The 25492-nt window shown below is 37.9% G+C and overlaps 1 protein-coding gene across 1 annotated transcript in view; it reads left to right on the top strand.

Annotated features, from left to right (window-relative positions):
- The window catches only part of LOC146462739 (uncharacterized), a 73473-nt gene that overhangs the window by 2346 nt on the left and 45635 nt on the right, over window positions 1-25492 (top strand). The window contains exons 3-19 of the mRNA XM_085085511.1: window positions 134-418; window positions 1306-1492; window positions 3147-3337; window positions 3494-3793; window positions 4863-5159; window positions 6675-6825; window positions 7591-7781; window positions 8363-8671; window positions 9351-9644; window positions 17456-17615; window positions 19090-19265; window positions 20113-20406; window positions 21543-21827; window positions 22613-22799; window positions 22977-23167; window positions 23318-23617; window positions 24716-25012. Of these exons, the coding sequence (XP_084941637.1) occupies window positions 134-418; window positions 1306-1492; window positions 3147-3337; window positions 3494-3793; window positions 4863-5159; window positions 6675-6825; window positions 7591-7781; window positions 8363-8671; window positions 9351-9644; window positions 17456-17615; window positions 19090-19265; window positions 20113-20406; window positions 21543-21827; window positions 22613-22799; window positions 22977-23167; window positions 23318-23617; window positions 24716-25012 (4095 nt within the window). The remainder of the gene's footprint in view (window positions 1-133; window positions 419-1305; window positions 1493-3146; window positions 3338-3493; window positions 3794-4862; window positions 5160-6674; window positions 6826-7590; window positions 7782-8362; window positions 8672-9350; window positions 9645-17455; window positions 17616-19089; window positions 19266-20112; window positions 20407-21542; window positions 21828-22612; window positions 22800-22976; window positions 23168-23317; window positions 23618-24715; window positions 25013-25492) is intronic.

Raw genomic sequence — 25492 nt, 5'->3', positions numbered from 1 at the left:
CTCGTGCAGTATTGAAAATTCCTCGTTCATTGTACGGTCAGCGCGTGCGTGTATTTGTAAACAAAACACTTACATCAGTCTCTAACCCATAAGTACTAAGCCTTTTTTTCCTATCTTAAATCATTTTTTCTAGTTCCCAGAGCACAGCCTTACGTTTATTACAAAGTTCTTGGAGCTCACAGCATTAACATTTCGATATATCCGATCCCAAAGCAATATCACAACGGCATACTTCTTGGTTATTTCATTTGGTATCAAGAATATTGCCAAGGAAATGTTTCCCAACGGGTTAGCGTCAATTCAGCAAGCAGAAGCTACATTATAACTGGCCTCAAACCAGGGAAGCAGTACAAAATCTTTGTTGCTGGGTTTACTTCAACGGGAAGAGGACCATATGAGAGTGTTTACGCCTTCACTGGTAAGTGGACGTCACGGTCTACTGTTTATATGGTGGTTCTTACCATTTATTAAATGTCCAGATAATACGTTCTTGCTTTTTAGGTACTGCAGGGAAAATGGCTTTTAGAACTCGCTTAGCTTTCAACGTGTTGTTTCGAGGTGAAAAGGTGACACATGAAGCATTACTAAAATGTTTTCCGATGTACGCCGATAGATGAAAAGCTGCGTGATCATCTACAAAGACGTCGACTGAAATAAATAAATAAATTAATTAATTAATAAATAAATAAATAAATAAATAAATAAATAAATGAAAGCACGTGAATAACCCATTCTAGGTGGCAAAAGTCACAGTTGTGGTCTTTTTTCCAAAGTAAATAAATTTCTTGAAATGGAAGAATGTGAAATGTTTAATTCAGTCTATATCGGGCAGTTTTTAACTTCTGTGGCCTGGGGGGAGTAAAAAAGGCGAAATCTGCTCCCTCCATTACTCTGATATTATCAATGCTATGTCTATGATACCTAGAGGATGGATAATACGTTCAAATATGTTTTCTTTGAGTTTCCAACGGAAAATGAGGACATGATATGAAGTGGTAATTACATTATGTTTGCCAAACGACGGCCATATTGGATTACTAAATTTCCTTAACAAATCAGGAAACCGCACTGAAATTGACTAAAAAGTAATCTAACGGAATAGAAGAACACTAAAATGAGCTAAACACATAGAAGGATCTTAGGAATTTTTTTTCTTTTCTTCAAGAATATTCCACTTTCTAACAAATCTGTCGTTCAAAACATAGTTTCCATGGTAGCATTAAATTCAAAGATCGTGCGCAGACACCCCACGTGATGCATCAACGCACAGGCTATTATATGACAAAGATTCGTTTTCTTTTTTAGCTTGTGAAGGTAATAGGACACTGACAGAGAGCCACGGCGCCCTGCACAGTCCCAATTACCCATGCTCCTATGGTGGAGAGCAAGACTGCCGATGGACAATTGAGCCACATGTTAACTCAAACAGCGTTAAAGCAATATGGATAAAATTCCACACCTTCTATTTAGAGTCCGCTACACCGCACTGCTGGTTTGTATCTTGCAATAATTAACATTTAGTCACCGAAGTGGAGGTGAATAGCGATGGATATGGATCACTTTCACCGACACTGAGGTGAATAATTGTTTTAGTATATACCACACAAGCTGAATAACTAGTGGACCAAAAAATTATAATTTTTTTTCTGACAATATACCGACAAAGGGTATCAAATTTTAAAATCTCGAGCGCCACGCGGTAAGCGATTTCTTATTGTAGAAAGTTCCGTCTCGTTTTATTGCAGACAAATAAAACTTTTGGAGACACTTGTTTAGTTCATACAGTTTTATTTCTTCAATTTTTCTGTGTAACTCGTCTTTGTTGAAATCGTGCTGAAAAATATTAGATGTTTCATTGTTTTCATTGTAATTTTAGTGCTGGGTAGTTTTCGTAAACAAGGGATTTTATTTTCATTTTACGCCTTAGAATATGAGTTTGAAAAGATTAAATAACTTACCATTTAATGCCGTCAAACCAAACTTTGTTGCCTTTTATGTATTTTTTTTAGCCGCCTCGTTTATTGAAATAATTTCCTCTTAAGTAACATTGGCGAAACGGTAAGCCATCTTGTTTCTCTTCGGCTGCTCGGAGGGGAATAGTGCTTGGCTAATCACCTCCAAGCTAGCCAATCAGCGCTCGCGAAAAGTACACTTCACTTGTGTGGTATATACTAATGACAATTAGTATATACCACTCAAGTGAATTGTGCTTTTCGCGCGCGCTGATTGGCTAGCTTGGAGATGATTAGCCAAGTACTATTCACCGCCGAGCAACGCCTTACCTAAGAGAAACAAGATGGTTTCCCGTTTCGCCACGGTCACTAAAGAGGAATTTATTTAGATCAACGAGGCAGCTGTTACAAAAAAATACAAAATTGGACACAAAGTTTAGTTTGACGGTATTAAATGGTAAGTTATAAAATCTTTCCAACCTGATGTTCTAAGGCGAAAAATGAAGCTACAATGCCTTGTTTACGAAAACTGCCGAGCACTATAATTACAATGTAGACAATAAAACATCTAATGTTTTGGAGCATGGTTTCAAAATCAAGACGAATTTCTCACAGCAATTAAAGAAATGACACCTTAGCAGCTAAACAAGTGTCTCAAAAAGTTTTCATTGTTCGCAAGAAAGCGGGACGGAACTTTCTACAACAAGAAATCGCTTACCGCGCGGCGCGCGAGATTTTAAAATTTCCCACCATTTGTCGGTATACTGTCAAAAATAAAGGAATTCTGGCCCGCTAGTTATTCAGCTTGTGTGGTATATACTATTCACCTCCACTTCGGTGAATAATTGTTAAATATAGCAAGCTCTCATTAATCCGTGGTATATAAGTTCGAATATTCTCCTACTGAACTACAGGATACGGCTCTTGGGAGCTAGGTCATTCTGACCTAACCTTAACATAAACATTAGCCTGACCATATCGGAAGATTACACTTCCGACTCCTGTTGGGAAAACTTGAATTTTTTCCCGAGTGTGCAACTGTTACTGACTAGCGGGCACGTTCCTTTTTCTAGGTCATGACCATCTGTTCTGGCGACTGTTCGTTTACCTGGGTCAAACACAATATATTCTAACACTTATTAAAATCGGGTTTTCGCTTAGTGCTTTTTTGTGACTTTCGTTTGTTCATTGCAGGACAAGGGACTTTCTTAGTGTGGAGGCAGGAGAAATCTCCCATGGCGATAATGACACCATTTGCGGTTATATAGGTCCCTTTTCTCTTATTATTCATGGCGAACAAGCAAACATAGCATTCCGATCTCGAAGATACAGTTCCTCGAGCGGTTTCTCAGCGTCGTATGTTGGACTTCAAGACCCGTTCACAGGTAGCCCAAAAACTGTCTAAAAAAATATATCTATGTATATATACTAATTCATTGCCAATTTTAATTATTGTTCCGATCTTTTGGCTCAATTATCTTCTCGTCTCGCGTTTCGTTCTTTTTAAATTTATTTATTTTTTATTTATTTTATTTTTACAGTCATTCATCAATCATCATGGAGGCTATCATTTGGCAACACTACTTCATCATCAGTACAAGTGGAGTGGACAGATTTTCCTCTCAATGTATCCATTAGCCATTTTATGGTAATGTTCACCGAGGAAAATAAGAACATATCTGTTCTGTTTCAAGTGAATTCTTTGTACGATCGATCCTATCTCGTAAGAAGACTGTTAAAGCCATACCGGAGGTACAGATTTCAGGTACTTGCATTTACAGGGAACATCGGAAACGACACCTATTCCACTGAAATCAAAGAAGTGCTCACTGGAGAAGGAGGTAAGACCGGTCTAGAAACTAGGAATTTCCCTGGTAATTTTAAATGGTATGGGTTGTTCTAGTTTGACAAGTTCACCCCGACAACTGAAATCATAATTTGTTCCTTAAACAGGAAGTTCTTCTAAAAAAGGGCAAGCACACCCTTCATCTCACACTTTTATGGGCGTGAGACGCAAATTTGCACATATTAAGCCGTGGGAGGTTGTTGACTATACCTCAAGCTTCATACATCACCAAAACAATATCACCATCGTCTAACAGGGTTTATTCTGAAAACTAAGCCAATTTTTATCAGTAAAGGACGTTGAAAAGGACACAATGTTGTTTGTCAGTTAATGCTACGCTGAAGATGAAAATGGCCTAGTCAGGCCCCTTTTAAACTTGAACTTCCTGATTGAAAGTCATTCTCGAATTGAAGAAAAACAAAAAATGAAAAATTTAAGCTTCAGAATTTATTTGTTTGTATCAAAATTGATATTCGACAATGTTAACAAAGCCGCATATTTGTATTTATTGTCGACCCGTTGAACGTTTTTCTTTGACCATTTTGTTGTTTCCAAGCAACTAACCACAACAAACGTTTTACTGAAGAACTCTCCATTGCAGAACTTTCTTGTCTAATAACCACGTGCTCTACATTATTGTATTTAAAAAAAGATTTAAATTATTTTTCTTTTGGAATAAACTGCAAGTTCTTATTCTGTCTTCTACGCTTTTCAGTGAAAGTGTTCACATGATCAAATTTCCCTCTTGTTGTATTAACTTTGAATGATTTTTATGCAATTTCACGGTTAATAAAATTATTAAATTACTTGAAATATATTTTTTTTAAAGATATAATTTCCTCCATTATATAGGCTTTTGTTCTGGCTGTTGATGGTAGCTATGTAGGTAAAAACGGCAAGTGCAAATACTTCATAAAGAAACGTATGTTAAAATAAATTATGACCAGGACTTGATTGAGGGTAAAAAACAATATGAAAGCAGAACAAGTACGAGAAAGTGACACTAAAAACAACTTAAAAAAAACTTCATCAATAACAATAAATGTCTTCTTCTTTTTTTTTAGCTCCCACCGCTGCACCATCCAATGTACGCGTAAAAAGATTAAACGAAGGGAGAATAATTGTACTGTGGGATCCAGTTAAGAAACAATTCTCCAATGGTCGGATACAAGGCTACAGAGTTTACTACACTGAAAACAGATATTACTGGTACAGTGAAACCATCATTAACATCACCGACCCAAATGTACATCAGACAGTTTTAAGTGGCTTAAGTGAAGGCAGAAGATACCAAATAGCGGTCGCAGCCTATACGTCAGCGGGTCAGGGACCTCGGTCGCCATGGTTTATAATTACAGCTGGTGAGTACTAAAGAATAGCGTCAGTTCAATGTGTAGCTCATGACGACTTATTAGTTACCACTGATCGAATAAAGAAGTGTTTACAAAGGAGCACATTAAAGCTACAAACAACAACAAATAACATTCCTTTGAGAAATATATTGTATTTTATGCAAATATTTTCCGTTGTTCTGTACCTCCATCCATAGTTAATTGACGGACTGGTTATGCAACCTTGTCATGAAAACAATGGCGCTGCAATTTATGTTGGAAGGGCAGGGACGGTGCACAATCCTTTATTTTAATGTTCACACTACAGTTGAATATCTTACCAAGAACGCTTCGATTGGTCAGATGCAACCTTTCAAAATCTATTGTAGTTTGTACACAGCCAAGGCCAAAAATGCCAACAAAATCATATAACAAAGAAGTTTGTCAGGCTTCACAACCATTGCCTTTTATTAACTGTGTTTCAACATTGCTGCCTTGAAAACGCTCTATAGAATCATGGAAACCGACAATGATGTACACGGAATTGTCGATTGTTTCAGGTTTGACAGAGTAAAAATCATGTCAATGCATGTTTTTTAGGCCCAGTGAATTTAAACAGTAGAAAATAAAACCCGAGGTCTAATACCTTACTGTGAATAGAACTCCCCGTTAATTAACAGGGGCCGGATTCACGAAGCTCTCGTTAGTTAAGACGGTATCCTGAGTTTTGTTTCGGAACAATATCCAACTTTACATAGTAATAGGCTATTGTCAAAAAAGAATTATCAGAATACGTGGCACCTTAGAAGGGCATCGTTAATTTGGCCTCAGGTCTTCAGCTTATTAATAATGGTAATCGAAATCAGTGGAGTGCAATTTGGTCTGAAATCATACGCGTGCATGATTTCAAAATCGAAGAAACGAGTTCGATTTGTAATCACAAGTATTATTTCAGACCAAAATTGCACGACACGAAGCTCAATTACCACTTTATTACACCCATTTTGAAATCATACTGGTTTTGTGTGTCAATATTAATAAAGTTTTGGAAAAGGGGAAAATTGCAAAATTTCCCTCAAAATGACTTTTTTTGCCTTTTATTGTTCTGCAATCTTATTAGTCATAGCAGGTAAGCCATGAAATTTGATTACTTGTTATCATTTCATATTCATTTTCAACGGCTAAAAAAAAGGATGCGATTTAGAGGGAAAATGGTGCGATTCGTGAATAAATCGCACTGTTGGGAACCAATCAAATTGCAAGTATCACCAGTGATTTCAAAATGGGTGTAATAAAAAGCATAAAACAATGTTTTAATACATTAACGAGTTGTAGCAAAGTTCTAGTCAAGCATTGAGGGAAAGAAGTAAACAGTATAGTGGTCTTATTGCCAGAAGTAATATCGTCTCTTTAGTAATTATAATCATTGCAAATAAAAAAAATGTCTCAAAACAAGCCAACGGTAAAAAAAACAAAAACAAAAAACAAAACAAAAAAAAAACAAAAAACCTAACTTTATTTTGCTTGGTTTACATTTCTCCTAAGGATGCGGTACTACTTTCAATCACTCTTTTGGAAGTATCAGTTTCAATAAAACGGATTACAGTGAACTGCAATGTAACTGGACAATAGGTAGTGCTGGTATCAGCAATGCAGTTGGCCTTCTTTCCATAGAAGTCTACCTTGATTATTACAGGTAAGTGTGATTGGCTACTGAAAATTTTTTCAAGACGAGATCCACATGGAAAGCTTACCTTCCCCGACTGAAACATCGACAAGTAGCAAATAGTATTCCTCATCACATACGTTACACAGGTTATAATTGGTTCAAGAAGACTGTTATTCTTCCTATATCCTAGAGGGAGATTAAATTCATTTTTTTCCTCGGGAGAAGTAATACGCCTGGAGTAAACGTAAACTTATCCATCTCCTAAACATTGGATTCATCTATGCTAAATCGACCATACTCTGTTTTTTTTCCTCACACAAAGCCGTTAGCCGTTACTTATTTAGCATATTTGTCCCATGCACAGAAGCACCTTTTCGAGTCCTCTCTCGCAGCTTCCACTTACAAAGCTGAGAAAGGCTTCTACATCGAACGGCTCACTTCGGAAAAAAATTGAAGAAATCGTTCAAGCAACAACAAACTCCTGACAAATGTTTTCCGTCCTTCACCCTTTTACAAGGAGAGGCTGAATTATGTCACGCAATCTCCAAATGTTGCCCAAGCACACTATATGTCATTGACAAGTGACCAAGTGACCAAAATAACATATAAAAGCACCCATTTAAATTAAAGAATATAAAACAGTTTTTGATGTACACGACTGTCTCTTCTCTATTGCTGTTTATTGTTATCATTCGAAAAAAAACATTATTTCAATATTTCAATTTAACGATGTAAAGTTTATGAAATAATTCATATTCTCACTTTCATATTTCAATTTTTTGGCTTTTATAGCGATTTTTTGAAGATTTATTCAAGCAGTGGATTTGAGATCTTTAGTCGGAAAGGATACTCTGGGAATCGCCAAGTCTTGGTGGAAGTAAATTTTGGGGCAGGGAACTTCATTACGCTCCATGTAAACTTGTACAGTGGATACAGCCGTTTTATGGTTACATACGCTATCATAAGGAGAAGCCTTCAATCAGGTATGGTACCTTTACGTGATTGGCTTATCAGGACGTTTCACACTAAATTTTACGTTTTTATTTCTTTATACAAACTTACGTTAAGTGTTTCCAACCCTTTGCAATGCAATAACAAGGTCGGTTGCAAACCTTTCTCATACAACGATGATAAAAAAGGGGCGCCCAGATCGGAGAACGGCTCATTACACAGGCTACTATATGGAGCACTTTCCCCTCCCACGGTGTTAATAACAATAACGATGACACTGTTTTTCTGTAGCTACTAAAGCCTACCGCAGACTTGAGGAAAGAGCTAAGAATACTACCCTGCGAGGTGATTACCTCAGCTGTTTCATCACGTATGCGGCTGAGTTTTCGTATTAGAGCTTTTCGCCTCGCGAGGCCGTGAAGAAAATATCTGTTGTTTTTTGTATTTTAGTTTAGCCTCGCGAGGCGAAATTCTCAGGAAAACTCAACCCCACACTTGAGGAAACAGCGGAGCTGTTTATCTCGTGTGACCTCGCGATGCCATGCTAGGCAGTTTGCGCAGCTCTTTCAATTTACAATAGACTCAGTCGTTGTTTTTTATATTTCTTTTTTAGCTCGTCCTCCATCAACTCCTTGGAATATTCGTGCTTTCAACACCAGCGAGACGAGTTTAGTTGTAGATTGGAGCAACTTTCCAGGAGGCTTGCAAGCCAATTTCTTTATTTTGTTTGTGAATCAGACAAGACCTGTAAACTATTACAACTACAAGAAAGGAACGTTTCGTAGAGTGAACTCATCACTGACGTCCACGAGTTTGACCAGGTTGCCAGTGTTCAGTGAGCACGTGATTCGTGTTTACCTGGTAGATGCCTACGGTGAGGTCTACAAGAGTACCCAAGTTACCGTTGAAACAGACGAAGGAGGTAAGTTTTGTGTTTTTGATTTCTGGCGTAACGTAACAGTTGTAGGATCTTAAATTATATGTTTCACTTAAAACGAATTAAATTTGACTTTTGCCAGGTGAAAATGATTTCATATCAATGCTATCTATACTAGTCTTTAACTCCAAGAATCTTGAAAAGGCTTTGGCAATGACCCTGACAGGCAATTTTTCTTGATTTAAAAAAGGAATATTACATCTTATAATAAACGTGCCTGTCAAAAAATGGTTGCAATGGTAACATCAATTTAAATGAATACCGACACACCACATAAAATTGTTCCTAGGTAGATTTCTGAAAAAGGTAACGGAATTTGATGGCGTTTGCATAAATAATAAAAATTTTAAAGACGTTCGAAGTTGGCGAGGGCAAGGTCTGACACCAACAACCCCCTCCCCACTCCATTCGGTGTAGGCAGGATTAGATTGTTGAATGCACAAAGGAATGGAGAAAAGGAAGCAGATTTAAAGAATCGTATTCGAGGACATTTCTTTACATTTATCGGCAAAGAACAAGCCACTTAAGGCAGCTTACTTTCTTCTGGGAATGCTCTGAAATGCGGTTTATTAGGATTACAGTAAGCGAAAAACAAATAACTCGATTGCTACTATGTATTTGCAAATCGAACTGTATATTAATATTGGATCAATTTTCTTTAAAGTGCCTAGACGGGGGCCTTATTTGTACGACTGGTTTATTAACCTATATGAGCTCACTATCAGTTTTCGGCTGAGTCCTATTAGTCCAAACGATGCACAAGGCAGATTACTGGGTTATACAGTTACATACGTCGCAGTGGATGAACTTAACTATAATAATAGCAGGACGATGGTGGTTGGTCCAAATACAACGAGGATAACCTTGAGAAACCTCAAAGAGGGATCAACATACACTATAGCCACAGCTGGATTTACAAGGAAAGGAAATGGAACGTACAGGACTTTTGCAGCGACATGTAAGTTCAAATGTTGTATTTACCGAAAGTGTAGAGTAACGTTATTGAAAACAAGAAAGAAAGGAAGCGAACAAATAATTATTATTCAGACATGGTAAAATTGCCCAAATATGGTCATGGTGAACTCAATATACATCGTCCGCACATAACAGATAAACGATATACGATATACGTAGTTTTCGTGCGTCGGAGAGAAAAAATAGCAGAGCGCTTTCAAAAAGTAACGACCTCGCAAGAACACCAAACTATTAATAAGGCTGTTTTGTACTGAACATAAGGAAGTCAACCAAGTATGCTGATGAGAATTATAATGGTTAGTGCAAAATCTTTTACTTTTACTGCTTACCTTTCTGTTTACGAACTGGCAAATTACAGTTCAGCAAAAACGTTTGGTATAGTTTTCGCTAGACTTTTCAGTCTTTTGGATTAACCCGTATTTTAGGGCTCAGAAATTACAAGCAGTACATGTATTTCCTTAGATTGGCTCTCTCAACCGTTAAACAGAGATCTCGACTCGTCTTGAAGAGATGGAAAAAAACACCTGAGAAAATCCGATGTCGCACTAAAGTGCCTCGAGAAATGCCTAGCTTACAATCCAAGGCCGGGTCACTTAGCACACAGCTGTAAAATGGCCTATTGTCAAATATAAACGTGGGAGGTCATCGCGACACCATCCCAGTTATATCTGCAACTTCAGCTGTTAACAGACTTTAATCCTCAATTATTAGTCCACTCAGTGCAGGGAACTGTTTGTGAAGTCGCCAGTATGTTCAGTCTCCGTTAATCTCCAGAGTTATTAAAAGGCGCAGGAGCTGAGCAGCCCTACGCTAGAGGGAATCAAGGAACTGTAAGGAGGATAAAAGTCTCCATTTCTAGAACTATTTTTTTTAGTATAATTACTCAGGTGATTATGGAGATTCGATTGATGTCATCGGTTGAGGCTAGTGTCACATCCTGCTATAATCAATTGGCGCGAGGTGATTATAGCGGGAGCACTTATTTTCAAAATGGACGCTTAGCCATTTGTTGATGTTTCTAAAGAAGAAATAAATACGATAAAATAAAATGTAATTCGGAAAGGCACTAAAAAGCAGCCAAGTCCGGAGCCACACTTTTCGAAGGCAAGATATAAAAGTATTGTTTATTGTAATAAAAAAAAGCCCTGTAAATTACAGTGGAAATGTTATCGATTTCGATACCAATATAAGCTTAAAAAGAACACTTTGGCTTCAACAACAAACGAATTTAAGTGTCATTGTCTGAGAAAGTGTTCCAGGGGCCAAAACTTGTGGTCAACCGATTTGGCTGAAACTTGGCACAGAAGTTGGTTGCCATGAGATATTTGAAAAGCCAATTTGGCTTACTTCTCTGACTTTAAGTTTTAGAGTTTCAGGGGGGGTCTCATTTTTTGCCCTTTGAGCACAAAAAATCCAGCCTTTCAGGGGTCATTTTGAAAGTGCCATAAAACCCAACTGGTAAATTGTGCTGCCAAATGAATTTGACTATGAATATTACTATAATAGCGCTTTCATTTCATGCATGTAACTTTGCCCTCAAGGTATTGGACAGAGAGGAGCCTGGGGCTAGAGTTAAGCCAAAATTAATGTCACAATAACAACTCAAAATTGCCATTTTTCAAAAAATCAGTGTATCTACCTGCCTTCTTGCATAACATCCGTACCTAAACCATTATTTACTTTAGTGACCCAATTATCAAAATCAGTTGAGAAAAATTTGGCTTATCACGGTTTGTTGAATTTTTTTCACAAACACTCCATGCCTCTATAAGGTCATGCAAAATGGAATTTTGAGCATAATTCATGCCATAAACAAACCAAATTGTTGACATGAAGCCCTTATTCTGTATTTGTTCAGTGAAAATGAATTGCTAAAGCAAAATAAGTTTAATTGTTTAGAAATACTCTGATTCTTACCTTAGAATTGCTCTTAAAGGCCTTTGATTAGCACAACAAATACCCTGATTTAGCAAAACAAGGTTTAGTTTGTACTTTGAAAACCTAGTACCCATCAAACAGCACAAATGATGATGGCCTTACCTCGATATAACGATCTTTCTAAACGATGCTTGAATTTTTCATTGATTAATATTCAGTTCCAAGTCATAATTCTTCTCCGATGCTCCAAGCATGGAAAGTCTCTATATTTTGTCAGGCCTGATTTTTATTATGATTACAAGATAAAGTTAGCTTAACGAAAACGTTCGTTAGCATATAATCTATGTCTGTTAACAGCCTGAACAGTTCTTGTAAATACCCACCAGTAAAGGAGCATGGCCATGCATACATAGATATATAAACTTACGGAGAGATATACGAGCTGCATTTTATAGCAGTGCCGATGTGACCCGTTACTTCAGAGTCCTCTAGAGCGGAGTAAATGAAACCATCCGTCAAGAAGGAATGCACAGTTAGGAGAGCTCGATAGTAAAACAAAAAACTTAAATACAATAACCAAACGAGGCCAGGGCATTGAGATGATGCAAAATCAACAGGCCCGCCATTTTGGACATAGGAGAGAGTGGGGACTGGACCGAGGTTACGTTCTTCTTCCGTTTCGCGGCTATGTTTTATCAGGAGTAAGAAATTCAAGGGTAATTTCACGATGGCACTTTGTTCCTTTGAAGGGGTAAGTGATCAGTGCGGTGCCACCGCATGGGCTCCGCACGAAACAGGAATGGTTCCTTTATTATCCTGCGAGAATGATATGACTGAATGGTTGAAGGAAAAGTACAAGGATTCAGGTGCGTCTGGGGCAAGAGGAGGACCTGGTCATACCAAAGCAGCAGGTGATTCAAAATATCTGTTAGGGATCATACACGCGCACAAATGGCTTTTATCGCGATCCAGTGGACTCTTTTCTGTTGAAGAGAGACCACGATATTTTACGATATTGTCGTCTCAAATTGTTTGTTTATGACTGATTGAAGATTTCCCGAGGTAATTTACTTGATTCTTGCGATGAGAAACAAACATTAAACAAATTGTTCACAGGAAGGGCAAAGGGGTTGACTAAAACCCTAACTTTGAAAGGTGAGAGCGCAGTTGATTTTATCGCAACAATCTCTATGACCGAAAACAACGATAAGAATAACTTGAAGTTAAAGGCTGTTTTTCGTCTGCTCGCTCTGTTTGTTTACATTCAGCTTTACCTGTTCAGACGCTTATCACGCAATCACAATTCGGGCGTGAAACCCTACCGGTTTCCTATATTTGCCAGTTTCGTCTAAGATAAGAGAACGTGAAAAATCTTTGCAAACATGCTGCATCGAAGCTTTTCGATGAAATTGACATTTTGAGCGAGAAAATGTCTTGTTTCACGGATAACTTTCTTGGTAACAAAAATTATTCGGATACATTTTTTAATTAGTTATTTTAGTATGTAAATAGAGGCGGTATAATTTTAGGAATCTTACACCCAGTTTAAAACCTCTCTCAGATTTATCGTTGTATTCTGAGCTCAACTAATTGATTAAACATTTTTTTCTACAAGAATAGATGAATCACGATAAAAAGAAACTACATTCGATTTTGAGACGGTATTACGACTTGATAATGACACCATGACATACGTACAGAATGTTTTCCCGTATATGGAGTCTCTGCTTCGCATCGTTAAGAAGCCCTTATATTGTCTCAAAATCTGCCGATTTGTTATGGGATTTGCTTGAAAGATTTGCTTTGATGCAGCATGTTTGCAAAGATTTTTCAAGTTCTCTTATCTTAGACGAAACTGGCAAATATAGGATTGCGTGATAAGCGTCTTAACAGGTAAAGCTGAATGTAAACAAACAGAGCGAGCAGACGAAAAACAGCCTTTAACTTCAAGTTATTCTTATCGTTGTTTTCGGTCATAGAGATTGTTGCGATAAAATCAACTGCGCTCTTACCTTTCAAAGTTAGGGTTTTAGTCAACCCCTTTGCCCTTCCTGTGAACAATTTGTTGAATGTTTGTTTCTCATCGCAAGAATCAAGTAAATTACCTCGGGAAATCTTGAATCAGTCATAAACAAACAATTTGAGACGACAATATCGTAAAATATCGTGGCCTCTCTTCAACAGAAAAGAGTCCACTGGATCGCGATAAAAGCCATTTGTGCGCGTGTATGATCCCTAACAGATATTTTGAATCACCTGCTGCTTTGGTTTGACCAGGTCCTCCTCTTGCCCCAGACGCACCTGACTCCTTGTACTTTTCCTTCAACCATTCAGTCATATCATTCTCGCAGGATAATAAAGGAACCATTCCTGTTTCGTGCGGAGCCCATGCGGTGGCACCGCACTGATCACTTACCCCTTCAAAGGAACAAAGTGCCATCGTGAAATTACCCTTGAATTTCTTACTCCTGATAAAACATAGCCGCGAAACGGAAGAAGAACGTAACCTCGGTCCAGTCCCCACTCTCTCCTATGTCCAAAATGGCGGGCCTGTTGATTTTGCATCATCTCAATGCCCTGGCCTCGTTTGGTTATTGTATTTAAGTTTTTTGTTTTACTATCGAGCTCTCCTAACTGTGCATTCCTTCTTGACGGATGGTTTCATTTACTCCGCTCTAGAGGACTCTGAAGTAACGGGTCACATCGGCACTGCTATAAAATGCAGCTCGTATATCTCTCCGTAAGTTTAAATATCTATGTATGCATGGCCATGCTCCTTTACTGGTGGGTATTTACAAGAACTGTTCAGGCTGTTAACAGACATAGATTATATGCTAACGAACGTTTTCGTTAAGCTAACTTTATCTTGTAATCATAATAAAAATCAGGCCTGACAAAATATAGAGACTTTCCATGCTTGGAGCATCGGAGAAGAATTATGACTTGGAACTGAATATTAATCAATGAAAAATTCAAGCATCGTTTAGAAAGATCGTTATATCGAGGTAAGGCCATCATCATTTGTGCTGTTTGATGGGTACTAGGTTTTCAAAGTACAAACTAAACCTTGTTTTGCTAAATCAGGGTATTTGTTGTGCTAATCAAAGGCCTTTAAGAGCAATTCTAAGGTAAGAATCAGAGTATTTCTAAACAATTAAACTTATTTTGCTTTAGCAATTCATTTTCACTGAACAAATACAGAATAAGGGCTTCATGTCAACAATTTGGTTTGTTTATGGCATGAATTATGCTCAAAATTCCATTTTGCATGACCTTATAGAGGCATGGAGTGTTTGTGAAAAAAATTCAACAAACCGTGATAAGCCAAATTTTTCTCAACTGATTTTGATAATTGGGTCACTAAAGTAAATAATGGTTTAGGTACAGATGTTATGCAAGAAGGCAGGTAGATACACTGATTTTTTGAAAAATGGCAATTTTGAGTTGTTATTGTGACATTAATTTTGGCTTAACTCTAGCCCCAGGCTCCTCTCTGTCCAATACCTTGAGGGCAAAGTTACATGCATGAAATGAAAGCTCTATTATAGTAATATTCATAGTCAAATTCATTTGGCAGCACAATTTACCAGTTGGGTTTTATGGCACTTTCAAAATGACCCCTGAAAGGCTGGATTTTTTGTGCTCAAAGGGCAAAAAATGAGACCCCCCCTGAAACTCTAAAACTTAAAGTCAGAGAAGTAAGCCAAATTGGCTTTTCAAATATCTCATGGCAACCAACTTCTGTGCCAAGTTTCAGCCAAATCGGTTGACCACAAGTTTTGGCCCCTGGAACACTTTCTCAGACAATGACACTTAAGAGAGAAATTGAAAGCAGGGAAGTAAACGGGATGATGAAAGATTGCAGATTTTTTTAATAGTTTGTTGTCCGTGCGAGCGGCTCTCGACCACCATCTTTAGTCACCGCCTCGCAACAAAAATATTTCATCTGGGACAACCGTAGATTTGTTTAGCCAATAAAGGACTTAATCCCTACCTGAAGCAGCTGATCTCTGATGGTAATTCATAAAACTCCGTTAACCGATTAAGCCATCAACAAAGAAATTGTGCGACAAAGTGCTAACACGCGTCATCCGCTCGTTTTCCGCTAAACAACCTTGTCATTTCCATTTATTTTCACGGTAAACGGGTCGTAGAAACCCAACATTCATTCACTGCAAAAGCGAATGCTTTGTCTTATTGAAACGGCAGAGAAGTTAAGAATGCTGACATTCTGCTTGAGGCATGTCCAGTTTGCTGATTGACCATGTGACTTAGTTTGAGCATGTGGTCGCCAGACTGCGCGTCTCTGTTCATTTGAAACAAACAAACAAACAAACAAACAAAGTTAACATTTTCGGACTGTTTATGCTTTTCTTTGATAATCACCTGAGGGAGTAACCATACTAAAACAACTATTGGCCTCAGTTCAGTACGTCATATTGGTGAATATTCCCCTCGACTTCGTCTCAGGGGATATCCACCAATATTTGCTGAGCCTTCCGCAAATAATTGTTCAAAAAATCCCAAAACATATTCATTAGGTCACTGCTTTGTCTCAAGGTCCCAGGTGATCAACTGAATAGTTTCCTATATACCATCCTGCCATTCCTCCTCTTTTTCGGTGATCTACACATTGAATAAAATGGGCATTGGTGAGTTCTAGCTGGCCTTATTAGCACAAGTCACTTCGCTAGAGTACTAGTCGTAAAGGATATGCATAAGTTTCAAAGAAGCCTAAGCAATGGCTTGTACCTAAGGCCCGCCCGGCTTTTACTTTTATTGCCTGCTGTGTGACAATATCAAAATAGAATATGAATATATTAAAACTTCATATTTCAACTGCGGGTGAAAGATTAAATAGCTAGGGAGCCACCCTTACAGTTATTTACATTAAGTAGTTGCATAAAGGAAGCCTGAAACAATTCAGGCTTGAAAAAGACTCGAACCCATGACCACTGCAATACCGGTGCAGTGTTCTACTGAGCTTTCAGGCCAACATGTAACTGGTCATAGAGTGAATTCTTAATATACCTGAGGAGGTTAAATAAATGAACATGGTTATATGTGAAACGTCTATCTGAACTGCGGGTGAAAGATTAAATAGAAGAAAGGCCCTCGCAGTTATTAATACAATTAAGCAGTTGCGAAACTGGAAGCCTTGATATATTGGAGTGCACTGCACGGGCATCACAGAGGTCATGGATTCGAATCCCATTCAAGCCTGAAGTTGTTTTGAGCCTTTCGTTTTGCAGCTGCTTAAGTTGTGTAAATAACTGCGAGTGTCTTTCTTCTATAAAAAAAAAAAATATCATAAAAAGCGGTGCCTTTCACAGAGGATGGACTGTGGACCATGAACCAAGGATTGGTCCAACATTCCCAGTGGCTCAAAGAATTGTTTGTTATTCTACATTTCATTGATTGATAGAAAAGTGGAAAAGTAGATGAACTCACGGATGGATGGAAGAATGTATACAGCTGTTTCGACAAAGATTGTCCAAAAAAGCGTGAAAGCATACGCAACAATGCCAAAGGGTAGCCTAAAAAATACACAATAAATTTCAATAAAAGCTCAGAATCCATATCGCCCGCCATCTCGATCGGGCATTATGGATTCTTAGCTTTTATTGATATTTATTGGGTATTTCCCAGACTACCTTTCAGCATGTCGCGTAAGCTTTTACGTTTTTTTTTTTTTGACAACCTTTGACGAAACAACTGTAGACACGGAGACAGGTTGATCTCTCTCTGTCTCAAGGTTTTCCCTCCATTCATTTATTTTTATATAATTAATTATTGCAAATACTTTCTGTTGATGACAAATAAAGTATTGTATTGTTGTGGGAAAAGTCTGTTTATCTCTCTCACCCTAGCTAATAAATGCTAGAAGACGCTAACCGAAGATCTTTCTCTATTCAGTATGTGGCGGTCTACAGACGGAACCGTTTCGACAGCTCTCCTTCAAAGGAAGCCAAAGGATTACTGTAGCTCAGTGTCAGTGGAGCATAGGGGACATTTATAAACCAAATGGAGATCACGTGGTTCTTGCCATGGATACAAATAAGTACCCTAGTTGTAGGTAAGACGTTGTATGTTTTCCATGTCGTTCCAATGAAAAACGGACAGTTACAAATGTTTAGGACGAGTGTTGCTTTGTTTCTGAAAAGCTTAAAAGTTGTAGTTCTGGATTCCAACCCGGCCAGTGCATTACCTTCGCTTGGGTCTTTTTTGGATTTGACTAATTGATATCGTTAGATAGCTAACAGAAGAAGGAAGAGAGAATGATCCAGGTTTGAAGGAGTGTAAAACTGCATGCTTCTCGTCTTGAGCAGTCCTAATCTAAGAAGCTTTGACGGATAAGACGAGGGTCTATGTTGGGAGGCTAGTATGTAAAAGAAATATGGAAGAACTGTTGCGAAAACATTGAAAGGCCCATACCAGTTCGGTATAAAACCGATGACTTTAGCTCCTTCTTCAAAATATTGTTAAGCAGCCTTAACGATCATCTTATTACATCGCTCGCTCCACGGGAGTGGGCAAGATGGAGCTATATTACCTTCTCGGGGATTACCTTTTTCCCAATACAAGCTTTCTTCCATGTTCTTGTTACAGTTTAAGGGAAAACGCTTTCTAAAATGTTATGAAAGCTTTCGACATTCGGCCAAAGAAAAGAAAAAGAGAATGAATTCAGCTTTGGGCAGCCTTATTTTTATTTTTATTTTTGTTTTTGCTACAATAGGTGTGCCTTTGAATCGGCGAGTTGTTCTTGATCAGTATTTGAAGATTAAACTTGTATAAGCGATCTGGTTATAACAAGATTTTTTCGAGGAGGACCCCCTTTGTCTGGGTTGGAAAAAGGAGGGGGGGAGGGGGGGGGGATCGAAGATACTACCTGCCCCATGATAATTTAACCGACAAAAATGTATTGGCTTTACAATTTCAGTTTACACAAAAATATTCAGCTAGTAATAGTAAACAATGTTTGGTAATCAACAAAACTGAGGTTTAAATCTCATTGTCCTTTTTTTACTGCTGGATAGAGGGGTCGCTATGCAGTAAAGACACCATCTTTAGAGGTTGAGAAACGGGGATGCAGGCAGAGACCACCATCTATTTTGTGGTTTGGTGTTGGTGTTTAAGGATAGTAGTTTTGACCACTTTCCTTTAAACGTCCATACGCTCAACTCCTTTTAATACCATAATATGCAACTCAACATACAAACGTCAAGCAGCGTCACGCAATAAATAACACTTTTCTTCCAACTTGTGCCATGTAGCAAAACAATCCAAGTAAAGAATTAGTAAAACGGCGTTTAAGTTAAAACAGAGAGGTGAAATTTACCATCGCATGCTATCGCTTTCATCAAAACCTTGACTGTCGTTTATCACCTTTTGTTTTGCCGAGAACAAAACAAATGTACAAATGTACTAGAATTTATAACGCCCTGTCAGAGCCATTTTTTTTTTTTAATTCAAGTTAATGTTACACGGGATGATTTCAGGATGCAAAATTGTTTTTCTTTTCTGTATTTTAATTTTAATTTTTGTTTCAGTTTCTGTGTATCCGCTTGGAGCCGCGGCCAAAGGATTTTGAATCGTTGCTGTGCCCCACTGAATTTGCGTTTCATTTACACGTCATCTCTAAACATCACTGTCAAGGTTTCATCGAGAAGCGCCAGCGATTTTCTCACTGTTCGTTATGCCATTCTAAACGGAAGTATTGACTCAGGTAAGAAGTCTTGCACGTCCGCCAATGATGTTTTAGTCTGAAAATACATGTACACTTGGTCGATGTACCTTATTTCTATTCAACGTTACATCCTTGGTACAACTATTTTTTTCTTTACTATTATGTCCATTATTCATCGAGTCTTGTTAAAGAAGCCTAAAAGCACTAGACGTGTTATGTTTCTAACATATACCGGTTGTTAATTTGTAAGCCAAAAGATATCTTTGTTCTTTGTTTCTGTTGTTATACATAATTTTAAGCGATGAAATCGTTTTTGAAATGCAGCTGGTTATCAATTGTTTATCTATCTAATGCAGTCGTCTGAGTACAGTAAGGGTAGTCCTGAAAAAAATTTTAGCGGGATTGATGGGGGTACTGACGTCAGAGCTTAAGTTGTATCCAGTCTGAACTTAAAGCTGCATTTGCACTAGAGAGTTTTACTCGACAAGCCCACTTGCCAAGAAAAATTGTTGACTGTACACACACGCACGTTTTCCTTGACAAGTGTTCCAGCTTAAAATAAGAATAAAAAAATCATGGCGCTGTTCAAGTTAAAAGAAACAGCAAAAGCGTTTTGTTTTTGGAGCCGCAGCAGCTTTGCTGATAAAGGCAGGTTATGAAATGAAAGTGGGGAAGACAAAAAAGCGAAGGTGGTGGAACAAGAACACTTCTCAAGGAATAACTTGTCATATTTTCCAATTTACACTACCAAGGGAAACTTGACAAGGGAAAACTCGTCAAAGACAACTTGCTGGTGTAAACGGGGCTTACGTTATTTGCAGATGGAAGTGACTTTTAGAATCACCATTCACTTCCAAGTGTATATTTCCCTTTCTGTCGTTCACAGCGGCTCAAGTGGATGGATGGAATGCCTCTGTGGTGAATTCTTCAGCATCAACTATCACTCTTCAGTGGTCAAAACTAACCAGTGTTTTGGGAAAACAGGTTCGGGCCTATATCGCTATAGTGGAAAATACACGTGGTGATAAGGTAGCAGGAGACGTTCTTTTCGCAAATGTTACATCTGCATTCATAGAAGGACTAAACGCGTCCAGTGACTATCGACTCTTTGCGGTTGCCATTGATGCCCTGGGCCAACCACACAAGAGTTTACAAGTCTCATTTTCAACCACGGAAGGGGGTGAGTATCTAGAGGAGGTAATGACAGAAATTTGACGTCACTATATCATCCACTACGCTACCTCCTCCATGTGAACTATTTGCAATTGTTTATTGGCCCATTTTAAAAAAAAATCAATTAATGTTCTGTTGTCAAATTCACAAATAGTACAATAACTTAGGTTGGCAACTAAAATACCGGGAACAGGAGGAAAGACAGACCCTACTTTCACTGGATGCACGAGGCTGTTATTTCTGTTTGTCCCCAATGAATTTTGCTTTTGTAACACTACTTAAGCCCTTAGGCCAATGGCTCGTCACATGGCACACGCCATGGCTTTAATGCAAATCGGAATTAATCCCCACAGCACTGAACGATTCCGCTTCCCGTTTACTCGCCTTCGACAGTTTCTCCCTTCTTCCTTAGCACTTTTACACTGTGAATTGATCTCGCACGTTTTTCCTGATAATACTTATCTTCTTCCCAGAGGTATTTCTTACGACTGTGGTATCACTTTCTTGTAAGCTTACAATAAGATGATTTAAAGCTTGCACGTTGCTCATATGGCCCCGTCACACCAAAGATAGAACAAGTTAAGCGTTATTTTGTGGAACACGTTTTAAAACTTGACGTCTTTATTTAAAGAAGCAATTGCTGTTGATATTTCCTGCATGACTTCAAATTTGTCTCAATGATAGCACATGTAAGAGCTTACTTGAATCCTATGTAAAATTCATTCCATCTTGGACTACCATATTCTTTAGTGACTGAACTGAATATATTTACTGAATAGGTGATGTGAACCGGCATTAAAAGGCCTGTTTGTGATCCTAACAAATTAAACTGATATACCCAAAATAACATTTAAAAGTGATATTTTAAAGCTTTTGTCTAAAGTGATTCATTTGATATGTTAAATCTTCTTTTTTCAATAGTCTGTAATTTTGCTATTTCCTAGTTCAGTATATTGGGTTGATTTTAATTTCAAAATTTTTTGTTCCTCCCGCATTATATGATTGTTTCTGTAAGTGCAGTTTAATCCTGCCGAGGTAACAGATGCATTAAACATAACGTCTAAAAGCGCTTCGGGGAGTTGATTTATTTCATGTACTAATCCTCTCTCTCTTTCTTTTGTTCATTTTAAATCATTTTTCTAGTTCCCCGTGCGTCGCCTTACGTTTATTACAAAGTTCTTGGAGCCCACAGCATTAACATTTCAATATATCCGATTCCAAAGCAATATCACAATGGCAAACTTCTTGGTTATGCTATTCGGTATCAGGACCTTTGCCAAGGAAATTTTTCCCTACGGGTTAGCGTCGGTGCAGCAAACAGAAGCTACATTTTAACTGGCCTTAAACCAGGGAAACAGTACAAAATCTTGGTTGCTGGGTTTACTTCGGCGGGAACTGGACCATATCGGAATATTTACCTGTACACTGGTAAGTTGATGTCACGGTCTGTTGTTTACGAATATGGAGTTCTTACCATTTTTTAACTGAGTGTCCAGAATATATATATCCTTGCCTTATTAGGTACTGCCGGAAAAATTACTTTTACAAGTCACTTAGCTTTTAACGTGTTGCTTCAAGGTGAAAAGACACATGAAGCATTAGATGTTTTCTGATGTATGAGAGATGAAATGCTGTGCGATCATCTACAAAGACGTCAACTAAAATAAAAAAAATATATATAAATAAACAATGCACACACGTGGATAACCCATTCTAGATGGCAAGAGTCTTAAATTCAAAAGTTATGGTGTTTTTTTTTTTAATTTCTTGAACTGGATTGACATGTAACGTTAACTCTATCTAGATCGGACTTATTTAATTTCAACTTCTGTGGCTGCCTTAATAACTCCGATATTATCAATGCTATGCCTATGACACCTGACGGATAGAATAATACGGTCCCAACGGAAAATGAGGACGTTATATGAAGTAATAATTACATTTTGATTGCTAAACGGCGGCCATCTTGGATTACTGAATTTCCTTAACAAATCAGGAAACCGCACTGAAATTTACCAAAAAGTAATCAAACCCAATGAAAAAAAAAACAAAAATGAGCTAAACACATAGAAGGATCTTAGGTAACGCTTCTTCTTACCTTAAAGAATGACACGGTTTCAAAAGTAGCATTAAATTCAAAGAGCGTGCGCAGACACCATCTTGTGCGTCAACCCACTGGCTATATTATGGCATACGAATCCGTTTTCTTTCAGCTTGTGAAGGTCATAGAATGTTGACGGAGAGTCACGGCACCCTACACAGTCCCAATTATCCGTGCTCCTATGGTGGAGGGCAAGACTGCCGTTGGACAATTAAACCACAAGTTAACTCAAACAGCGTTAAAGCAATATGGATAAAATTCCACACCTTCTATTTGGGCTGGGTTTCATCGCACTGCTGGTTAGTATCTTTTAAAAACTTAACAGTTATTCCACGAGCGCGCGTTGGGTGTGAAATGCTAGATATCCCAATAAGCACGAGTGGAACAATTGTTTTATTAAAAACAATCAAGAATTTTTGCTAGGTTTTTTTTTTCGTGTGAACGCTTTAACGTGTTTTGTTTGTTGTTTATTGCAGGACAAGGGACTTTCTTAGTGTGGAAACAGGAGAAATCGCCCATGGCGATAATGACACCATCTGCGGTTATATAGGTCCCTTTTCTCTTGTTGTTCATGGCGAGCAAGCAAAAATAGCATTCCGATCGCAAGGATACAGTTATTCGAGCGGTTTCTCAGCGTCGTATGTTGGACTTCAAGACCCTTTCACAGGTATCCCAGAAAACCGCCTGAAAAGAAAAAAATATATATATCCTAATTAATTGCCAATTTCAATTATTTTTCCAACTAGTTAGCTCAATTCTCTTCACGTCTCGCGTTTCGTTCTTTTTTAAATTTATTTTTCATATGTTTTTTTTACAGTTATTCATCTATCATCATGGAGGCTATCGTTTGGCAACACTACTTCATCATCAGTACAGGTGGAGTGGACAGATTTTCCTCTCAATGTATCCATTAGCCATTTTATGGTGATGATTACGGAGAAAAATAAGAACATATCTGCTCTATCTCAAGTGAACTCTTTGTACGATCGATCCTATGTCGTAAGCAAACTGTTAAAGCCATACCGGAGATACAGATTTCAGGTACTTGCATTTACAGGGAACATCGGAAACGACACTTATTCCACTGAAATCAAAGAAGTGCTCACTGGAGAAGGAGGTAAGACCGGTCTGGTCTAGAAACTAGGAATTTGGTTGGTAATTTTAAATGGTATGGGTTGTTCTAGTTTGACAAGTTCACCCCGACAACTGAAATCACAATTTGTTCCTTCAACAGGAAGTTTTCAAAAAAAGGGCAAGCACACCCTTCATCTCACACTTTTATGGGCGTGAGACGCAAATTTGCACGCATTTAGCCGTGGGAAGTTGTTGACTATACCTCAAACTTCATACATCACCACAACAATATCACCATAGAATGCTCATTGGTTAAACAGGGTTTATTCTGAAAACTAAGCCAATTTTTATTGGTAAAGGACGTTGAAAAGGACACAATGTTGTTTGTCAGTTAATGCTACGCTGAAGATGAGAATGGCCTAGTCAGGCCTTTGTTAAACTTGAACTTCCTGATTGAAAGTCATTCTCGAATTGAAGAAAAACAAAAAATGAAAAATTTAAGCTTCCAAATTTATTAGTTTGTATTAAAATTGATATACGACAATGTTAACAAAGCCTCATACAGATAGTCGTAAATGTGTATTTGTATTTATTGTCGACCCGTTGACCGTTTATATTTGACCATTTTGTTGTGTCCAAGGAAGTGAACTAACCACAACAAACGTTGTACTGAAGAACTCTCCATTGCAGAACTTTCTTGCCTAATAACCACGTGCTTTACATTATTGTATTTAAAGAAGATTTAAATTATTTTTCTTTTGAAATAAACTGCAAGTTCTTATAGTGTCTTCTACGCGTTTCAGTGAAAGTGTTCACATGATGAAATTTCCCCTCTTGTTGTATTAACTTTAAATGATTTTTATGCAATTGCACGGTTAATAAAATTATTAAATTACTTGAAATATTTTTGTTAAAGATATAATTTCCTCCATAAGATGGGCTTTTGTTCTGGCTGTTGATAGTAGCTACGGCAAGTGCAAATACTTTATAAAGAAGCGTATGGTAAAATAAATTATTACAAAGACTTGATTGAGGGTGAAAACAATATGAAAGCAGAACAAGTACGAGAAAGTGACACTAAGAACAACTTTAAATAAAACTCCATCAATAACAATAAATGTCTTCTTCTTTTATTTTTTAGCTCCCACTGCTGCACCATCCAATGTACGCGTAAAAAGCTTAAACGGAGGGAGAATAATTGTACTGTGGGATCCAGTTAAGAAACAATTCTCCAATGGTCGGATACAAGGCTACAGAGTTTACTACACTGAAAACAGATATTACTGGTACAGTGAAACCATCATTAACATCACCGACCCAAATGTGCATCAGACAGTTTTAAGTGGCTTAAATGAAGGCAGAACATACCAAATAGCGGTCGCAGCCTATACGTCAGCGGGTCAGGGACCTCGGTCGCCATGGGTTATAATAACAGCTGGTAAGTACTAAAGAATAGCGTCAGTTCAATGTGTAGCTCATGACGACTTGTTAGTTACCACTGATCGAGTTAAAGGGTTTTTACAAAGGAGAATACTAAAAGCTACAAACAACAACAGAAAATTACATTCCTTTGAGAAATATATTGTATTTTATGCAAATATTTTCCGTTGTTCTGTACCTCCATCCATAGTTAATTGACGGACTGGTTATGCAACCTTGTCATGAAAACATTGGCGCTGCAATTTATGTTGGAAGGGCAGGGACGGTGCACAATCCCTTATTTTAATGTTCACACTACAGTTGAATATCTTACCAAGAACGCTTCGATTGGTCAGATGCAACATTTCAAAATGTACTGTAGTTTGTACACGGCCAAGGCCAAAAATGCCAATAAAAAATCATATAACAAAGAAGTTTGTCAGGCTTCACAATCATTGCCTTTTATTAACTGTGTTTCAACATTGCTGCCTTGAAAACG

The sequence above is a fragment of the Pavona decussata genome, unplaced genomic scaffold (assembly GCF_977016875.1).
Source record: "Pavona decussata unplaced genomic scaffold, jaPavDecu1.1 SCAFFOLD_186, whole genome shotgun sequence".
Lineage (NCBI taxonomy): Eukaryota > Metazoa > Cnidaria > Anthozoa > Scleractinia > Agariciidae > Pavona > Pavona decussata.
The sequence above is the reverse complement of the archived record's forward strand: the minus strand, read 5'-3'. Positions and strand labels throughout refer to the sequence as shown.